The following is an 18,123-nucleotide window of genomic DNA, read 5'->3' as shown; positions in this document are numbered from 1 at the left end:
CCTCCCCCACTCATGCTCTGTCTCTCTGTCAAAAATAAACATTTTAAAAAGTTATTTTCAAAAATGTACTCCCTTGGAAAATCAGTCATACTAAGACAGAAATTCTCAACCTTGCCATTCTTGCCTCTCTCATCTGAAAAGTGCTCCTTTCTCTCTAGGCCCTATTTTGGACAAATAACCTAATATCCTCAGTGCATTTAGGCTTTCAAAACAGACTGGTAGAGGGACGCCTGGGTGGCTCATTTGGTTGAGCAGCCAACTCTTGGTTGGGTCATGATCCCAGAGTCATGGGATCGAGCCCCAGATTGGGCTCTGCTGAGCATGGGTCCTGCTTAAGAGTCTCTCTCTTTCTTTCTCTCCCTCTACCCCTCTACCCCACTCATGCTCTCTCTCTCTCTCTCTCTCTCTCTCAAATAAAGAGAAAAAAAAAAAGACTGACGCAGAGGGTTTTCTTTAGCGACTTCTGCTTCTAGCTTGGCAACACAAAACTCTCCTGAGGCATAGGTGCAAATGTCCCTAGCAACCTTTCTAGAAAGGGCACAGAGTTAGTTCGTGGTGGTTGGAGATGTAAGGCAAAGTACAGAGAGAATAAAACAAATTACAACCACAGAAAATTATTCTGCCGCATGGTAAAGCAGAATGTTGTAGATATAGCTACCATCTGGCCCCACTGAAGGTATGTTGGCAAGATTCTCAAGTCTGGAAGAGAATGTCGAAATCATCTATCCATTTTATAGATGGGAGACAGGCCAAGGTAACACTCTAGGTAGTTGTGAAGCAGGGATCAGGACACTGGTTCCTTAAATCTCCCAGTCTAGAGCTTCTACTGGACCAGCTTCAGTTCGCCAAGGAGAAATTAGCAGAGTCTGTAGCAGTGACAACAACATGGAGTCAGCAATTTGGCCTTGGATAAAAGACAAAGATTGCTCTCAGACCTGGGATGACTTGGCAGAGGCGCTGGCAAGGAAATTGCTATACGCAAGAGCATGGGCATTATTTTTCTTCTGTAAACAGAGCATGGCATCAGGTTGGGGGCCAAAGTCTTCTCTGGTGCCAGGAAAGTGACAGAGGCTAAAAACTGCTACCACGGATGAGGCGGTTTGCCACATGCCATGGAACACAAAGATAAATAACCTCCTCTGCTCAGAAATCTCCGGTGGTTCTCTCCATTTTCCTAAGATCAAATCTAAGCTCCTCTGCATAGCATTTGAGGCACCCTTTCTGGTCTTGTCTTTCTCTACTCCCTGTCTCACACCCTATATTCCAATGACATGGTACTCCCGCAATTACCCTGACACTGCCCTGCACTTTTATACCTCTGTGTCCTGGCTCACGAGGCTCTCTGTAGGATGCCCTTCCCACCACCTTTTTAAAAACTTTTATTTACCAAAACTCTCCTTATCTTTTACAGCACAACTCAACGGCATGTTCTTTATGAAGGCTTCTCCCCCTTCTGTGCTCCATGTGCCTCTATTCGAACACTGTCCTGAGGACAGAAAACATGTCTGGCATTTCTCCATGTCTAGAGCGTGGTGTACCTAGGATATTGCAGGTGCTCAGCAAATGTCTGCTGAATGAATAAATTGACATGACTGTTGGACTAAAATAAATCATTGGGAATATATCTGTCTTCTTAGGACCAGGACTTAATTACATGTGTATCTTTGGTGCTTAGGATGGTGCCTACCACATAGTAGGTCCCAATAGATATTTCTTTTTTTTTTTTTAAGTTTACTTATTTTGAGAGAGAGAGAGTAGGGGAGAGGCAGAGAGAGAGGAAGAGACAGAAAATCCCAAGTAGGCTCTGCACTGTCAGCAAGGAGCCTGATGCAGGGCTTGAACCCATGAATCGTCAGATGCTTCACTGACTGAGCCACCCACATGCCCCCCAATAGATATTTCTTAAGGGACAGAGATAGACAAGTACACAAATAGCTGATATACGGCAGACTGGGCATGGAGACACTGGACTTATATTTGAAGCTAAATGCTGTCCGTACCAGCTCCTTGACCATCAACAAGGTGCCTAAGCTCTGTGAGTTTAGGTATCTTCAGTACAATGGGGATGATATTAACTACCTGAAAGCGTTATTGTGAGGGTTAAATGAATAATGAAGGTGCCCAGTATACTTCAGATGTACAGTGGGAACTCAGTAAATGCTTGTTGAGTGAATGGGTGGATGAATAAAAAAGTGTCATTAAAGAGATTGAGGTAAAGCATCAGGAAAGCAGGAGGGAGGGAGATATGGCAGCCTGAGTTGGTGGTAACAAAGACCTGGGAGGGCTTTTTGAGAGAAAGGTTAACATTTAATATGGATTTGAAAGCAGAATAGGATTCTCAGAAAGTGCAGTGGAATTAGTGATACCTTATTCTACCTTATAGACCTATACCCTAGTTTATTTTCAGCTGCCCCTAATGCTATGCCCAACAAAAGTCACTGTAACAATAATGAGGAAAGACCAAGCATAATATAGCAAAACAAGTATTTAGGTAGGGGAATCTAAATTCAGGTTATCTTTTCATAAAAGTGATTTTGAGGGGTTGGGGGAGGGAGATTGAAAGATAGGGTGGTATCCTAAGACTTAAAACCTCCCCCTTTATTCATTTCCTCCTTGGTGCTGTCAGGAAATGCTTTCCGGAAAGAACAGGCAGGTTTAATGCAATTATGTCGTGTTGGCCCTCCCCAGTTTGGCCATGTGCTAGGCAACTCCAGCTGGCCTCACACAAGAGAAAACAAACTTCAGCTGCCCCTTAGGCCATTGTTTTAGCACTCCGCAGAGAAGGGTTCCAGCGGCTGATCCGAGCTGCTTAAGCTGTTTAATTGAATGAATTCAACCTCATATAATAGGATCTAGGTCTTTAAGCATTTCTGTCTGGCATACCGGATATTAGGCTGAGGGCTGCTCAAGTTACCCGGCCTTGCTGAGACCCTGCGTGTCTCCAGTGTTGGCACTTGTCACGTTCTGGTGTAAACCTCCGTGGGCTCAGAGCAGCCTTATGCTCTGCCCTGATGGATATTGCTCCTCATTGATTCAACTTAAGTCTCTAAGAGGGGTATGCAATCAGGTATTTGAATGAACTCTGAACCAAAGAAGATTCCACATGCAGGGACGTGTAATTTTTCTCATTTGTTCTTTTTTTTTTTTTTAATGTTTATTTTTATTTTTTGAGAGAGACAGAGACAGAGTGTGAGCAGGGGAAGGCAGAGAGAGAGGGACACACAGAATCTGAAGCAGGCTCCAGGCTCTGAGCTGTCAGCACAGAACCTGACACTGGGCTTGAACTCACAAACCATGAGACCTGAGCCAAAGTCGACCGGCCACTTAACCGACTGAGCCACCCAGGCACCCCAAGCTTCTTCTTCTAAGCTGAGATCATGCTCTCATTGAGGCGACCCCTTCAGACAACTGCTTGAAGTGGTGATGCAAAAACCTAGCTACTTCTGCCTAGTGCAGTGCTCCTTTAATGAGTCCTCTTTGCAGCAGACATCTCTGGGCTTGCAGAGACTTCTGTCAGATCTACGGAACTGTCTGAGGCCCTCCCTGCTGGATTTGGCCTCTTCTTTCCTTTCCTTTCAGAAGTCTCAGATATGCATTGGAATCTGAAGGCTCTCCTTGTCCAATTCTGATTTCTCTCCCTTTTATCTTCCGTGTTATCCCTCAAAAGGCTGCCTTCCCTGAAACTATTGGTTATAGAACACTTAATATCTTTTCCATCTGTTTTCCAGTCCTCCCTTGATATAGTTGTAGCACAAAGTTTAGTTTAATTAATATTCAATGATTATTCTATTATTAGTAAATATTCTTCACAGCTCATTTACATTTTATTGAAATTTCTTGTACAGCTTTTGTTTTACCCTATGTTAATAACTGCCTTATTTTGGTGGAGGGGGACTTAGTTTTCTATATACATTTCACTAATTCTTCCCTAAACAGGTTAACAGAATGTGTTATGCCCAGAATTCGTGATCCCCAAAGACCACTAGGGAGCTGAGTCCGATGCAAAAGCAAAGAGCCTTTATTCGAGCTAGCTCGAGCTCAATCCCCTACCTGCACCGACGCAGCGGTGAGATACCAGGGAAAGAGAGCGAGTTTCAAAAGGACAAAGGTTTTATTGGGGCCTAGGGGGCAGTTGGTGAGGTAATGGCTATGGCCTCAGCCGATTGGCTGGGGAAGGGTCCTGGGGAAGGGTCCGAGTCCTGTTAGGCAGGTGAGGGGGTGGTTACTCAAGGGGAGGAGGTGTGGTCAAGGTGAAGGACACAGAACAAGATGGAGTCGGCCGGCGTAGGCCCGCCCTTTCAAATGGTAACACCTTCTTATAGAATTTAGAATGCTTTTGATTGCAAGTAGCATTATGCCCAGCTAAAAGTAGCCTAAACAAAAGAGGTTTATTATTTCACCCTTCAAGAAGTCTGCAGATAGAGAGTTCTGGGGTTAGTTAATGCAGTGACATTATAATATCATTGAGGATTCAGGTGCTTTTCACATTTCTGGTCTGCCAACCTCAGCATGTTGATTTTTTTGTTTTTTTGGCTTGCCCCTTCATGGTTATAAGATGGCTGCCACAGCTCCAAATATCATTTACATATGAACAAAGGCAGGAAGGAGAACATTTCTTCTCCTCTTTCTTTTCTCTCCTTTTATCTCTCTTTTGATATGTAGGTAAGGGGGTACTTTCCTTGAATACCAAGAATAGATTTCTCTTAATGTCTCATTGGCCAAGATTGGATCACCAGCCCATGCTGTAGTTAAAAGGGAAGTGCAATTGTCTGTCATATTCAGCCTCCACAGAAGTAGGTGGGCCCTGTCAGGTAAGGATAAGAATAAGGGTAGGATATTGAGAGCAGCAAGGGTATCTGCCACCTCCTACCATTATGGTCAAACACATAAGTATATCTATCATTTCCATTTATTTGTCTTGAGACATCCCCTCCTTCTCCAGGAATTCTCCATTTTCCTGCTTAGATTTGGATTAATTGTCATCCCTCAGTCTCTATATGGTTATTGTTCTGGTATTTTTCTTGGTCATCATCCAGGGAATTCTATTTGATTCTATCTCATGATGGATCTCCTGTTTTCTGGATACTCTTTTCTTCTACTTCTTAATGGAGTACATTATTCTTGGTTCCCTGAGAAAAGTTTCTTGAGAGATAATTTTATAAGATATTGTATCTGAAAATGTGGGTATGCTCTGCTTATGCTTGAGTGGCCATTGGGTTTGGCATAGAATTCTAAGTAGGAAATAATTTTCTTTCAGATTTTTAAGTTCATTGCTCCATTGTTTTCCAACTATTGTTAATGAGAAATCTGATGTTATTCTGATTCCATTTTTATTTTCATTTTTTATTCATGATGGTAATTTTTCTCCAGAGTCCTTTATTCCTTGATATTCTAAAAATTTATAATATGCTTTGGTGTGAGTCTTTTTTCATTGTCTGCCAGGCATTTAGGGGGTTGTTTTATTCTGGAAATGCATATCTTATAATTCTACAAAATTTCCTTCTTTAATTTCTTTCATAATATTTTCTTCTCTGATTTATCTATTCTCTTTTCTGAAATTTCTTTAGGCTAAATATTGAACATCTCTTTGACTTTTTGTTTTTTCTAGGATATTTCCTCAACTTTATCTTCCAATTCTTCTCTTGACTTTTTAAAATGTATTACCACAAGTTTCTAAGAGCTCTTTTTTTTTTTTTTTTTTGATACCGTTTCCTCTTTTGGTAGCATCTAATTCTTGTTTCATGACGGCGATATTTTCTCTTATCTTTTTAATCTTATTTTATCTCTTTAAATTATAATTTATGGGAGTTTTCTTTTGTTTTTTGCATTGTCAGTTTCCTCTGGGGTTCTCATCTCCCAATGTTTTTGCTTTTGTTTTGTTTTGTTTTTGTTTGTCTTTGCCATCCATGTTGAGGACATTTCCCAAATATTTGATGAACCTTGCATGACAATTTATGTTCAAGAGTGGATAACTAAAAAGCTTACTGGGAGGCCACCCAATTTTTTCTCTTGTGCTAGTAACTGCACAGAGAAGACAACTCCAATTTCCTGATTGAGGAGCAGGTAACCTGCTGCAAACATTCTAGAAACTGACTGAAAAGGTTAAAGGTCATAATTCATAATGCAGAACCTCATTTAATCCTCTGTTTTCAGTACAATGTCTCATTGCTCCCTCTCCATTGCGCATGGAATCTCCTAGACTAGAACCATTATGGTTCAGTTTCATAGAAATAAAAATCTTGTTTTCAAATCCAATTAGGAGAGATGTTGTTATGTGGCTGCATGGGTTGGGGAAGGGATCTTAGAACCTAACTGCTTCTTACACAGGCTTTCAACCAATTCTCCTATTTTCAGTACCTCTCCTCACTCTTGCTTTCTTAAATACTGAAGCTTTCCTGGTCAGCTAGTTTCCAAATCAGCTAGTTTCCAAATTTCTTCTTCCTTTTTCTTTTCTTTTGCCATGCTTTTATAAATTATTATGCTTATAGATTTATGCCAGCATATACATTTATATACAGCATATACATAAATATACATTTATGCCAGCATATACATTTTATATTTTCATTTGTCTTATTCACTATATATAACATACATTTATAATGTTTTTTACATTTCCTCACTAATTTAGTACTACAAAAACTGCTTTGAAGCTATTGATCTGCTTTCATAGATTTAACATCCAGATGTACTGTATTAATAATGAAGAGAGTGAAAATGTTACCAACAAAAACTGTAATGTGTAAATTATATAAAAATGAGGTGAAAAGCACCTCTCTTAACTGAATGGTCACATAATTTAATTAGAACAAACATATTCAGAACAAACATATTATAATACATGTGTAATAACTAGGATGTGATAATAAAGAATAAATTGAGGGGTGCCTGGGTGACTCAGTTAAGCTGCCAACTCTTGATTTCAGCTCAGGTCATGATCTCAGGGTCATGAGACCAATCCCCACATGGAGCCTACTTAAGATTCTCTCTCTCCCCCTCCTCCCCACCCCCACTTGCACCCCTGTTTGTGCTCACTCTCTATCCCTTTGTCAAAAAAAAGACTAAATTGTGATTTCTGTGAAAGTCATAATTAATTTTTAATTTAAAATTTATGGAATATATTCCCACAAAATTGTTTCAGCTCTCTTTTCTTTTGAAATCACTAGGGATCACCTGAGCAATCAATCATTGATAACAAGCAGGGGATGGAGGGCATAGTATAGGAAACACTGACTTAGTGATTGTCTAGGGTAGGAGAGTCTAATGTTGCTTTTATGGTACTGCTTGCTGCCCTGGTTTAGCAATATTCTGGAAAGCTCATAGCATTAAAAAAAAAATTGGACAGGGCTCCTGGGTGGCTCAGTCTGTTGAGCGTCCAACTTCGACTCAGGTGGTTTGGCTCAGGTAGTTCCCATGGTTCGTGAGTTCGTGGGTTTGAGCCTGCGTCAGGCTTGCTGCAGAGACTGCTTGGGATCCTCCATCCTCCTCTCTTTTTGTCCCTCCCCCACTTGTGCTCTTTCTCTCTCAAAAATAAATAAACTTTAAAAAAATTGGACAGACACTGGTAGGATGCGTTCCACTTTGCAAAGTGCTTTCACATCCATTATCTCAGTTGAAATAGGCAGGGCAGGGATTAGCCTTTTTTTTTTTTTTTTTTTTTTTTTAAATTAAGGGATCATCTTTTATTTTTTTATTTCAAGTTTTTATTTAAATTCTGGTTAGTTAACATATATGGTAAAATTGGTTTCACGTGTAGAATTTAGAATTTAGTGATTTCATTCTTTTATTTCATTCTTTTTGATGGCTGAGTAATGGCCATTTGGGCCATTTATCAGTCAGTGGCCATCTGAGAGCTTTCCATAACTTGGCTATTGATGATAATGCTGCTATAAACTTTGGGGTGTATGTACTCCTTTGAATCAGTATTTTTGTGTCCTTTGGGTAGATACCTAGTGGTGCAATTGCTGGGTGGTTGGGTAGTTCTATTTTTAATTTTTTCAGGAACCTCCACACTGTTTTCCAGAGTGGCTGCACCAGTTTGCATTCCCACCAACAGTGTAAGAGTTCCCCTTTATTTGCATCCTCGCCAACATCTGCTGTTTCCTGTGTAGGGCAAGGATTATCTTGCTCAAGAGATATTTCCAAGGTATTCCATTAGAATGAAAGCTTTCTGTTTAGTTGCTTTTGATAGATTTATTGAAGTGTGGGGCTATTCTTCTGCAGAGAAGGCTATTATTTAACAAATAGCCCATGAAAGTTATTTCATGACAAACCATCACAATACTTACTGGCTTAGAATTAAATTTATTACCTCATATGGTTGTATAGGTTGGCAATGTGAGTGGTTATTTCGCAGGTCTTTCCTGGAACCACTCATGTGGCTTCAGTTATCTGATGATTTGAGTGGGTTTGGAAGGTGCTGAGTGGCTTCACTGGCATGCCTGGCAGTGGTGCTGCCCATCATCAGGATTCTCCTGGGATTGTTCATAGTGTGGGGATCTCAATATGAAAGTGGAAGCTGCACAATCTCTTGAGTTGGAAGTTGCAAAGGTTTGAAACTTGTGTACTATCTCCAACACAGACTTAAAAGTGTGGAGAAATAAACCGCATGGGAAGTTTCAATGTCACATTGTAAAGGGGCTTGGACCCAGGGATCAGTGATTTATTGGGGCCATTTTTATAATGATCAGCCACAGCTGTTATTTATGAAGATTGGTCACTCCATTTTATACTTTCCTCTTGATGGGAACCCTTGAAAGAAATATCTGACTGGGTCTAGTAGCAAGGATTCTTCTTTTTATCCTAAGCAATTCATAACTACACTGATACCATGAAAGGAGAACCAGACGAGTAGGTAGTAAACCTTGGTTTTACATTGAAGCTATTAATTGCAGCACTATTTGTGATACAAAAGGTCTGGGAAAAAAACCCAGCTAAGTTAATCATAACAGGACTGGTTGAATAAACTGTGGTAGATCCACCCAGTGGAATACTATACAACTATAAAAGAAAAGGAATGAAGATATGTTATTGTGAAGTAAAAAAAAAAGATAGAGGGAAGCATATATATGATTATCTAGCAAAGAATAAGCCTGAACCCAAATAAAACAACAACGATGATAACCTATTGGAAGAGGGGACAAAATAGGGTAGAGGGGCTACAATGAAAGCTAGCCCTTCCTGACTATGTCTTATGGTGTAGTTTTGAGTTTGAAATGATGTAAATGTTTAAAAATTATAAAACAAAATTAAACATGTATAAAGCAAATTTTATATAAAACAAAGTAGAACAAGTGAACCCACCTGTCTATTGAATTTGTGACATAACCATTAGGATTTTTTGAAGTGAAATTTAAAACATACTAATTAGACTGTTCCTCACCAGTGGGATATGTTTGAAGGACAAAAGGATGGGGGAAAAAGAATTGTTTGTAGTAATTATATTATTAAGAACATTGGCATTGTTATTATGAAAGTATTACACATATTGTAGCATATATTCTATAGTGTGTGTGTGTGTGTGTGTGTGTGCATGTGTGTATACTATAGCATAAAAAAGAACATGAATCTGATCAAGCCTCTTCTTCTGTTTCCCATTTACAGGAAACAAGGACCAAAGAAACATGTGAAATGACACCATGCAGATTGGATGCAACTAACCAAGTTTAGAATGTGGGAAAGATGACAAGGCAAAGACCAGTTTCTTCAATAAACCAATTGCAAAGAAAATAGAAAGTGGAGGCAATATAGATTAACAGAGATTTAAGAGACATACCAAAACAATTCTTTGCTATTTCTTCCATTGAGGGTTGGATTCTAATTTCCCTCTCCTTGAATTTGATCTGGCCTTAGTGACTTGCTCAATCAACAGGATGTAGTGAAAATGACATTCTGGGAATTCTGGGGCTAGTTTGTAAGAAGCCTGGGAGGTGCCACATGAGGCCACTTGCAGCACTGTCTCTGGGATACCTGAGCCTAAGAAGTCTGAGTACTCTTAGACAAGTATGTTGGAGAGGCCAGCATTGTAGGCACAGGTGCAGTCATGTGAATGATGCCATCTTGGATCCTCCACACCAGCTATAGTCGATGTGGAGTGGACCAGAAGGATGACTCAGCCAAGCATTGCTCAATTAGTAATCCATAATACTGTGAGATATAATAAAATGTTGTTTGTTTTTAGCTACTCAGTTTTGGAGTAGTTTGCTATACAACTATAGACAAACAGAATAACATCTAATATTTTAAGATGGGAATTAAGATGTGGTGTTAGTAGAATGTGGTTTGCAGGAGGAAAGGATGACAAAAAAACCAAAAACAAACCAAGAGATATGTTTTTGGGTATGTTCAATTTGTGAGGTAATGTTATTTCATGATGAAAATGATAATAAATTGTGTGGTGAAATTGAGGAATTGATTTATTTTATTTGAGGTTTCAAAAATAGCTATGAGAAATTGGTATGGGGGGGGAGGGGAGAAAAGATGCATAATTATTTTTCCCTTTATGAATGTGCATTCCTGACATCTCTGAGGACTAAGATCGTCCTGCAGGGAGTATGATTAAAGTTACAAAGAGGAAAACAAAATAAGTAAGTCAGCTCTTGATCCTGCTGCTATATTTACCCACAAGAAAGGAGGCAGCTCTCAGGTGGGCTTTTGTTTAAGTAATGTCCTGAAATCCAAGTGTAAAAGAACAATATGAAATCTCAATTCTCCCAAACTGTTTGGGGCAGTTCAGCCCTTGAGCCCCTGGGGGGCTTGGTTCCCAAGGAGAATAATCCCACTTGCTTAGCATTAGGTATCACTAGGGCAAAAGAGCTCTAGTCTGGAGCTCTGCAGTGAGGCCCTTGCGCAGGCTGGAGCTGGGTCCCTTTGCCCCATAGGAAGTGAAGTGTATTGATGTCAAAGCCATTCAAGTGAGTGTGCTCACTCAGGGTGTAGGAGGAGGGGCTGATGGGCTTGGCAGGATCTGGCCACTGACTGCTGAAACTAATTTCATCCCAGATAGAGCTCTTCCCCAAAGGAAAGTAGATCAAGGGGGAAAGAAACTGAGACCATGATGTAGGGTCTACATGAGCAATTTAGTTGGATATTGGAAGCTCTAAGGATTTATTTTGGCGTCAGGTGTTAGTTATTTCAAGTAGAAGTTATTCTTTATTGCCTTATTTTCTATAGTTTTCCATAAACACCCTTACTTTCACATAACCATATCTCTGTTCGGGCTGTTCCCAGAGATATTGCTTGTTTTCTCGGTATGCTCAAATGCATCATTTAAGTCTTAGCTCAAATGCTACCTGTCTATGCAGGCTTCCCTGACTTTTCTGAGTCGACTGGTGGGTCCTTTGATCCCATCAACTATTACACCTTTAATTTACTTCCATTGAGACATGTATTACGTTATATTACAATGACTTGTTTGCATGTCTTTCCATCAGAAAGGGTAGAGATCATGGCTTCTGGTATCTGTATTCCCCAGTACTAATACCAACATTGTTGGTGTCAATAATATCTGAATGAATAAGTGACTGGATGGATATTTTATGTCTAAGGATCAATTTTGTGAATCAGGCTATAGAACTTCCAAGCCATGAGTATCTTATATGTCTTGATATAGCTTTATGTTGACAAAGAACTTCCTCTTGCTCACATGGATTTTCACAATAGCCTTATCAAATTGGTTCACATTATTATTCCCATTTTATACATGGGAATATTGGGGGTTCAGATGGCTAAGTGACTTTTATATAACCAGTTGGATAATAAAAGGCAAGATTGGACTCCAATCTCAGGCTCTAATTTCAGCTCTTCCTCTGCGACATTGTAAGTTTCTATAGCCGGCAAGTATAGCTGCTCTCTTGCATTTGAAAATAATCACTTTGTTGGGGGAAAGAACAAATGATGCTGATTTTATAGAGTGATGTGTTGTTAAGAAACTGGTGAGACCTAAGGAATCAAGAACATGGAAATTTGTGGAGCTGCTGTTTCATGCCAGGAGCTTTCATATGCCCCAACTCACAAAAACCTTGAGGAGTTGAGATGATCTCTGTTGTACAGAGAGAAAAAAGTAAGACTCAGAGGTATTATTTGCCTGCTATGTCGTGTAATTCTCACAAATACTCTGAGAACAGTTATGACCATCCGAATTTTCAGATAAGGAAACTGAGCCTTAGAAGATGAACTGACTTGTCCAAGGACATTCACCTGGCAAGTGGCAGGCCAGAATTTGAACCCGGCCTTATTAACTCCAAACAATCTCTGAGCTTAAAACTCCCAAGATAAGGAAGTGAAGGGATTTTACATATGAAACTTTTCACATTCCATTTATTTTGAATATGATTGTGTTAGGGCTTAGTTAACTCTCTGCAGATTACAAGAGATTTTTCAGACTAAAGATATCAATTAAATGTAAAGCCATATGCAATCTGTGTCTGGGGATTTGTAAGAGTTGCTCAGTTAAAAGAAGGTGAAAAAAAGATGTTCTTAGCTGTCAGACCTGAAGGCCTATGGAATGGTCATGTCAGAAAGGAGAAGGTAAGTGCTGACAGCCACATCTGACAGGTGAAAAACACAAATTGGTAACAGGCTCACACAATTTTCTCAATGCAAATGTCACCAAGAGTAAAACAGTCCGATCATGAAGAACAAAATCCTGTGTTACTCTAATAAAAGGAATATTATAACTGAGCCACCTTAATTAAAAAAATAAAAAGTTTGATTCAGCCATGTTTGCTTGGATAGTGTCTACTTCAATGGGGAATGCTCTCTGGCTTCTCTTCTTTGCTAAGTCTGTACCTTCAGGGTGCTCAAAAATTTTGCTACATCCTGGAAAATGGAGGCTTAAAGAAAATAATTTTTTAATTTTTTTTTATTTTAGAGAGAGACAGAGAGAGAGCACAAACATGTGAGTGGGGGAAGGGCAGAGGGATTGAAAGAGAGAGAATCCCAAGCAGGCTCCGTGCTCAGGGAGGCTGATGCAGGGCCCAGGACCCTGGGATGGTGACCTGAGCTGAAATCAAGATGCTCAACCAACTGAGCCACGCAGGTGCCCCTCAAAGGAAAGAGTTTTACAAGAGATGGTCTGCATTTCCCTGGGGCAGACTCTGCACCTAAATTATCATAACTTACTTAGAGAACTCTTTATCACACATCTTATGTGTCTTTTCTATCATGGTGTCTTCATATATGTGATCTCACTGAATCCTCACGAACACCCTGTGACAGAAAAGACACATAAGGGAATATAGTCACCTTTGTAGCGTGTTAGAAAAGTAAGGGCAAATACCCATCACAGGCTATGCAAGAGTCAACAAATAAGGATTTTCCACAGGATGTTTCCTTTAAATATGACAGACACCCATGAGGTGGGCAACCTTACCTCCATTTAATGTGAATAAAAGACAGAAAGAGGTTAGCTGGTTTGACCAAAGCCATGTACTCATCAGAATCTGGATTTTAACCCAAACCACAGAGCTATTGAGTGGTGGAGCTAAGACAGAATGGGGGAAAGACCAGTCTTTTCTGAATCATCTTCTATGCTCTACCATATTGCTCATTTTCTCTATCTGAAGAGGATTGCCCAGGTGAAACTGGGTCGAAGTGAACTTCAGAGTGATCCTGAACAGAAGTTCCAGCTGGACAACTTAAATGGCATGACAAGTAGGGGAGAGGTTCTGATCCAGATTTTGTCCTAAGGTGCTGAGAGTTTTATACACACACAGGGTTCTCTCTCAAGCACCTGCTGGCTTAGTGGAGCAACTCCTTTCTCCTTTGCCTCCTGCCGTCCATCTACAATACTAAAAGATGGACCAAGCGCTTGCCTCAATTTACTATAAGCTAGTTGTTACTTTTACCAATAGAAACAAGGGTATAATAGAAATAGGGTAGAAGAAAGAGCATTGGTCTTAAGAGTTCTACAGACACTCCAGTTAGAGTCTTAGGACTGGGGCTACATCTTAAAGAGACCCTGGTTTCCTTTTCCCATCTTATAGATGAAGAAGAGGAGGCCAAGAGGGAGCACAAGGTCTGTCAAGAACTTAGGAATGGCTTTGGTGTTGAACTGTAGGGGATATAGCTTACGCGGCCAACTCAACGAACCTCTCTGAGGCTGTTTTTTCATTTGTTAGATGAATATATGGTTACAATATGCACTTCACAGGGATACTGTTCACAGATTAAATGAGATAATGTACGGATAGCGCCTGGAATAAGCGAGCGCCCAGTAGCTGGTGGCTATTATTGTTACCAAAGCTGGGCTGAAACACACTTCTCTGGACTCCTGCCTTCTCGACCTCAGAGAGTCTCACGCGCCAGGGCGTGGTTGTAGAGGAGCTAGAATTTGTGGACGGGCCATCTAATCCTCGCCTCGTGCAGCTGCAGCTTGGCAAGAAAAGCGCCCCAGAGCGAAGGGAAACGAAGGGGTTAAAGTGACGAGCTTGAGAAAGCCCAGAAAGCTAGAAAAACGGCTCCCCCCACCCCCCCCCCCCACCTCACCACCCAGGCTAAGTAAGCCCCTCCCCTCCACCACCGGGGCGGTAGCCGCGCTCTCCCTCCCTCCGCCCCTTGCTTACAAGACCTAATGAGCTCCCCCGCAAGGCCGAGCCGCGAGCCGGGCCCGGAGCGAGGAGGCTGCGCCGCGCGCGCCGCGCGAGGGCGGGAGCCGGGCCTGGGTCGCGGGCGGGAACCGGCCGGGGACGCACCCGCCGCGCTGCGGGTCTCCTGGGAGTCGCGGCGATGGCGGTGCAGGCGGCCCTCCTTAGCACGCACCCCTTCGTCCCCTTCGGCTTCGGGGGCTCCCCGGACGGGCTGGGGGGCGCCTTCGGAGCCCTGGACAAGGGCTGCTGTTTCGAGGATGATGAGACCGGGACGCCAGCGGGCGAGCTGCTGGCGGGCAACGAGGGCGGGGACATGCGCGAGGCCACCCGCGACCTGCTCAGCTTCATCGACTCGGCGTCCAGCAACATCAAGCTGGCACTGGACAAGCCAGGCAAGTCGAAGCGGAAGGTGAACCACCGCAAGTACCTGCAGAAGCAGATCAAGCGCTGCAGCGGCCTGATGGGCGCCGCGCCCCCCGGCCCGCCCTCTCCGGGCGCCGCCGACACGCCCGCCAAAAGGCCGCTCGCCGCCCCCAGCGCCCAGGCCGTCGCGGTCCCGCCCCACGGCAAGGCTGTCCCCCGGCGGGAGGCATCGCAGGCCGCGGCGGCCGCCAGCCTACAGAGCCGGAGCCTGGCCGCGCTCTTCGACTCGCTGCGCCACGTCCCTGGGGACACCGAGCGGGCCGGGGGTTCGCTGGCTGCGCCCGCCGCCGGGCTCGGCGGAGCGGGCGCCGGGGGCTCGGGAGGGGAGGCGGCCGGCACCGCGGGAGGTACGGCGGTCCCCGGCGCCAGGAAGGTCCCGCTGCGGGCCCGCAACCTGCCCCCGTCCTTCTTCACCGAGCCGTCCCGGGCGGGCGGCGGCGGCTGCGGCCCGTCGGGGCCCGGCGTGAGCCTGGGCGACTTGGAGAAGGGCGCCGAGGCCCTGGAGTTCTTCGAGCTGCTGGGGCCCGACTACGGCGCCGGCACCGAGGCGAGCGTCTTGCTCGCCGCAGAGCCTCTCGATGTGTTCCCTACGGGAGCCGCCGTCCTGCGGGGCCCCCCGGAGTTGGAGCCCGGTCTCTTTGAGCCGCCACCTGCGATGGTGGGGAGCCTACTGTACTCCGAGTCCTGGAGCGCCCCGGGCTGCCCCCAGACCAAGAAGCCGCCCCTGGCTGCCCCCCGCGGCGGCTTGACCTTGAACGAGCCCTTGCGCCCCCTGTACCCCTCCGCCGCGGACTCTCCGGGAGCGGAGGACGGGCCCGGCCTTTTGGCGTCTTTCGCCCCCTTCTTTTCAGACTGCGCCCTGCCCGCGCCACCGCCGCCGCACCAGGTGTCCTACGATTACAGCGCGGGCTACAGCCGCACGGCTTACTCCAGCCTCTGGAGACCGGACGGGGTTTGGGAAGGGGCGCCCGGGGAGGAGGGGGCGCACCGGGACTGATGGAGGGGTACCGTAGCCTCCACTTGGAGACCAATGTGGGGAGCTCCCGCCCCTGGGTCTCTCCTAAGCCTAAGAACGCTGGGAAAGTGCACGTGGAGATGAAACGATCTAAAAATATTCACTTAATAAACTTACGAAAAAGAATTGAAGAGGAGTTGGGGGTGGTTTTAATCACAGCCTCAAGTGTTTAAACAGAAACAAAAAACGTTGGTAGGTTCTTACTGGACCAGACGAGACGGGCTTTGGGAACTGGGGTGGGGCTGGCGGAAGGGGCAAGGGTGGCTCCTGTAGCCCTTCTCCAACTTTTCAGCAAAAGGTCAGTGTGTGTAGTGTGCTTGCGCCTTCCAAGCGGTGCGCTGGTCCCTCCCTTTCCTTCTCCTTTGAGTGCATTATGAATTAAAGCCTATATTGAAAAGAATGGAGCGAAGATATGTTATTGATTTGGGTGTTTTCTTAGAGGATGGTTCTCATTACGGTCTCTTGGCCTTGCTAGGTGAGAGTGTTATTGAAGACAGGAGGCCAGTGGCCCACTGCTGACCGCCTGTGTGTGGGACTCCTCTCTGCCCCTCAGTGTTTTCTGCCCCCTTCCTCTTCCATTTCTTTTCCACTCTTAACGGTGCCGTTGCTTCTCTTCCTTCTCTTTCTCTGCTCTCTTGTTGCTCTCTTTCGAGATATATAAATAGAAATATATATATGTGTATATATATATTTCTGTCAGCTTTTCACGAAAATCTCTGACGTAGGAGGCTTAAATTTGGCAAAACAGGGGGTCAATTTCTCTCCCTTTCCCATTCTTCAGCCACTTTGCGAGGATGGCACTAGGCACCTTATTTAAGTTTCCTTATCTGACAGGCAGGGGATAATATGCCTTCACTGACCACTTCTTCATAGCTTGGTGGGTAGTGCAGAGGGGAAATACATAAAACTCCTTGGGGCTACTTGATTGGTTCTGCAGGTATACATATTTTATATACATATATTCATGGTTTATACATATGGAAGCCATTAGGATTGTGAGTCCCATGCTCTTTTTTGGCCTCTGCCTGGTGATTGCCCTTTCCCTTACAAGCTGTACATGCTCTCTACCCTTTCTCCTCCTGTTTCATTGCCCAGCCCACCGGCCTAGGTTGGTTTCTACCTCCCTGTGCTTCCTCATTTCCTGTACTCCTCACATCCCTCCATGGAACCGAATGGTGAGGGTGTGATGTTTCCAAAGGAGTCTCTATTCCCTGAATAGCAGATTTGATGATTGGAATCTGAAGGGGCCCCAAAGAGTCAGATCTGTTAACTGAGATTTAGGGCAAAGTCAGATGAATGTTTTAACCAGCCATGATGTGGCAGAGAGGACACATGGCATTACCAGGACGGTAATGCCTCTTTGAGGGGCAAAGGACGAAAGACTGGGTGGGGAATAAGCAGCTGGACAGAAAAGAGGGAGCCCTTTAGTTCTGCAGACCTGCCATGAAAATGCATGAAGACCAACACTCAGGAAGTGTAAGGAGATGTCATTTACTGATTAATGACATTGCAAAGAGAGCTGCCTCGGTTCCAGGCAGCCAAGATAGATTCTAGGAATATCTACATGTGAGAAAGTAGAAACCCCAGTGTTACTGAGAAAGATGTTAAAATCCAGATTAATGTTTGTACAAATCAAAAGTGCTGTGATACTTTCAGAAAGGAATTTGTCAAGAAACAAATGGGTATCAAGCCATGGCAGACAACTTTAAATGCTGTTACTAAGTCTCTTTATTATGATTAAAATCTTTCTTTAGATAGCACCACAGGAAATACAGCAATGAGTCTTGTTAATGACGAAGAGAGCTTTTCCAAGAGAGCTTGACCAAGCTTAACTAAGAGAGCTTGTCTGCTGGATTTCTTTCAAAGTGATAAAAAGGGATTAATTCCATTGTGTAAGCAGAGTAATATTCCAACTGTCATTTAATTTATCTAAACTACCTGTACTATGAGTACAATCCAGGACAGAATAGCATAATAGGAAAACATTAACCCCATGACACTGACTAAGGCTATAGTAGTCACTGCAATGTTTCTTTCTTAATTTCTTCTTTCTTCTTACCCAGTTCAATGAAACAGGCTGACTCCCAGTATTTTGCC

At 43.6% G+C, this 18,123-nt stretch overlaps 1 protein-coding gene and 1 long non-coding RNA gene across 2 annotated transcripts; both read left to right on the top strand.

Annotated features, from left to right (window-relative positions):
* Positions 1 to 603: 603 nt before the first annotated feature.
* On the top strand, positions 604 to 10,406 carry LOC144613051 (uncharacterized). Its single transcript, XR_014135312.1, has 2 exons — positions 604 to 1,552; positions 9,604 to 10,406. It is a non-coding gene; the product is annotated as an uncharacterized LOC144613051 (long non-coding RNA).
* A 4,133-nt stretch (positions 10,407 to 14,539) lies between these two features.
* On the top strand, positions 14,540 to 16,426 carry FAM181B (family with sequence similarity 181 member B). The gene has a single exon (XM_060605506.3). The coding sequence runs from the start codon at positions 14,728 to 14,730 to the stop codon at positions 16,006 to 16,008; it is 1,281 nt and encodes a 426-aa protein (XP_060461489.1). The 5' UTR covers positions 14,540 to 14,727; the 3' UTR covers positions 16,009 to 16,426.
* The last annotated feature ends 1,697 nt before the right edge of the window (positions 16,427 to 18,123 follow it).

This window comes from Panthera onca, chromosome D1 (assembly GCF_046562875.1).
Source record: "Panthera onca isolate mPanOnc1 chromosome D1, mPanOnc1 haplotype 2, whole genome shotgun sequence".
NCBI classification, from domain to species: Eukaryota; Metazoa; Chordata; class Mammalia; order Carnivora; family Felidae; genus Panthera; species Panthera onca.
The sequence above is the reverse complement of the archived record's forward strand: the minus strand, read 5'-3'. Positions and strand labels throughout refer to the sequence as shown.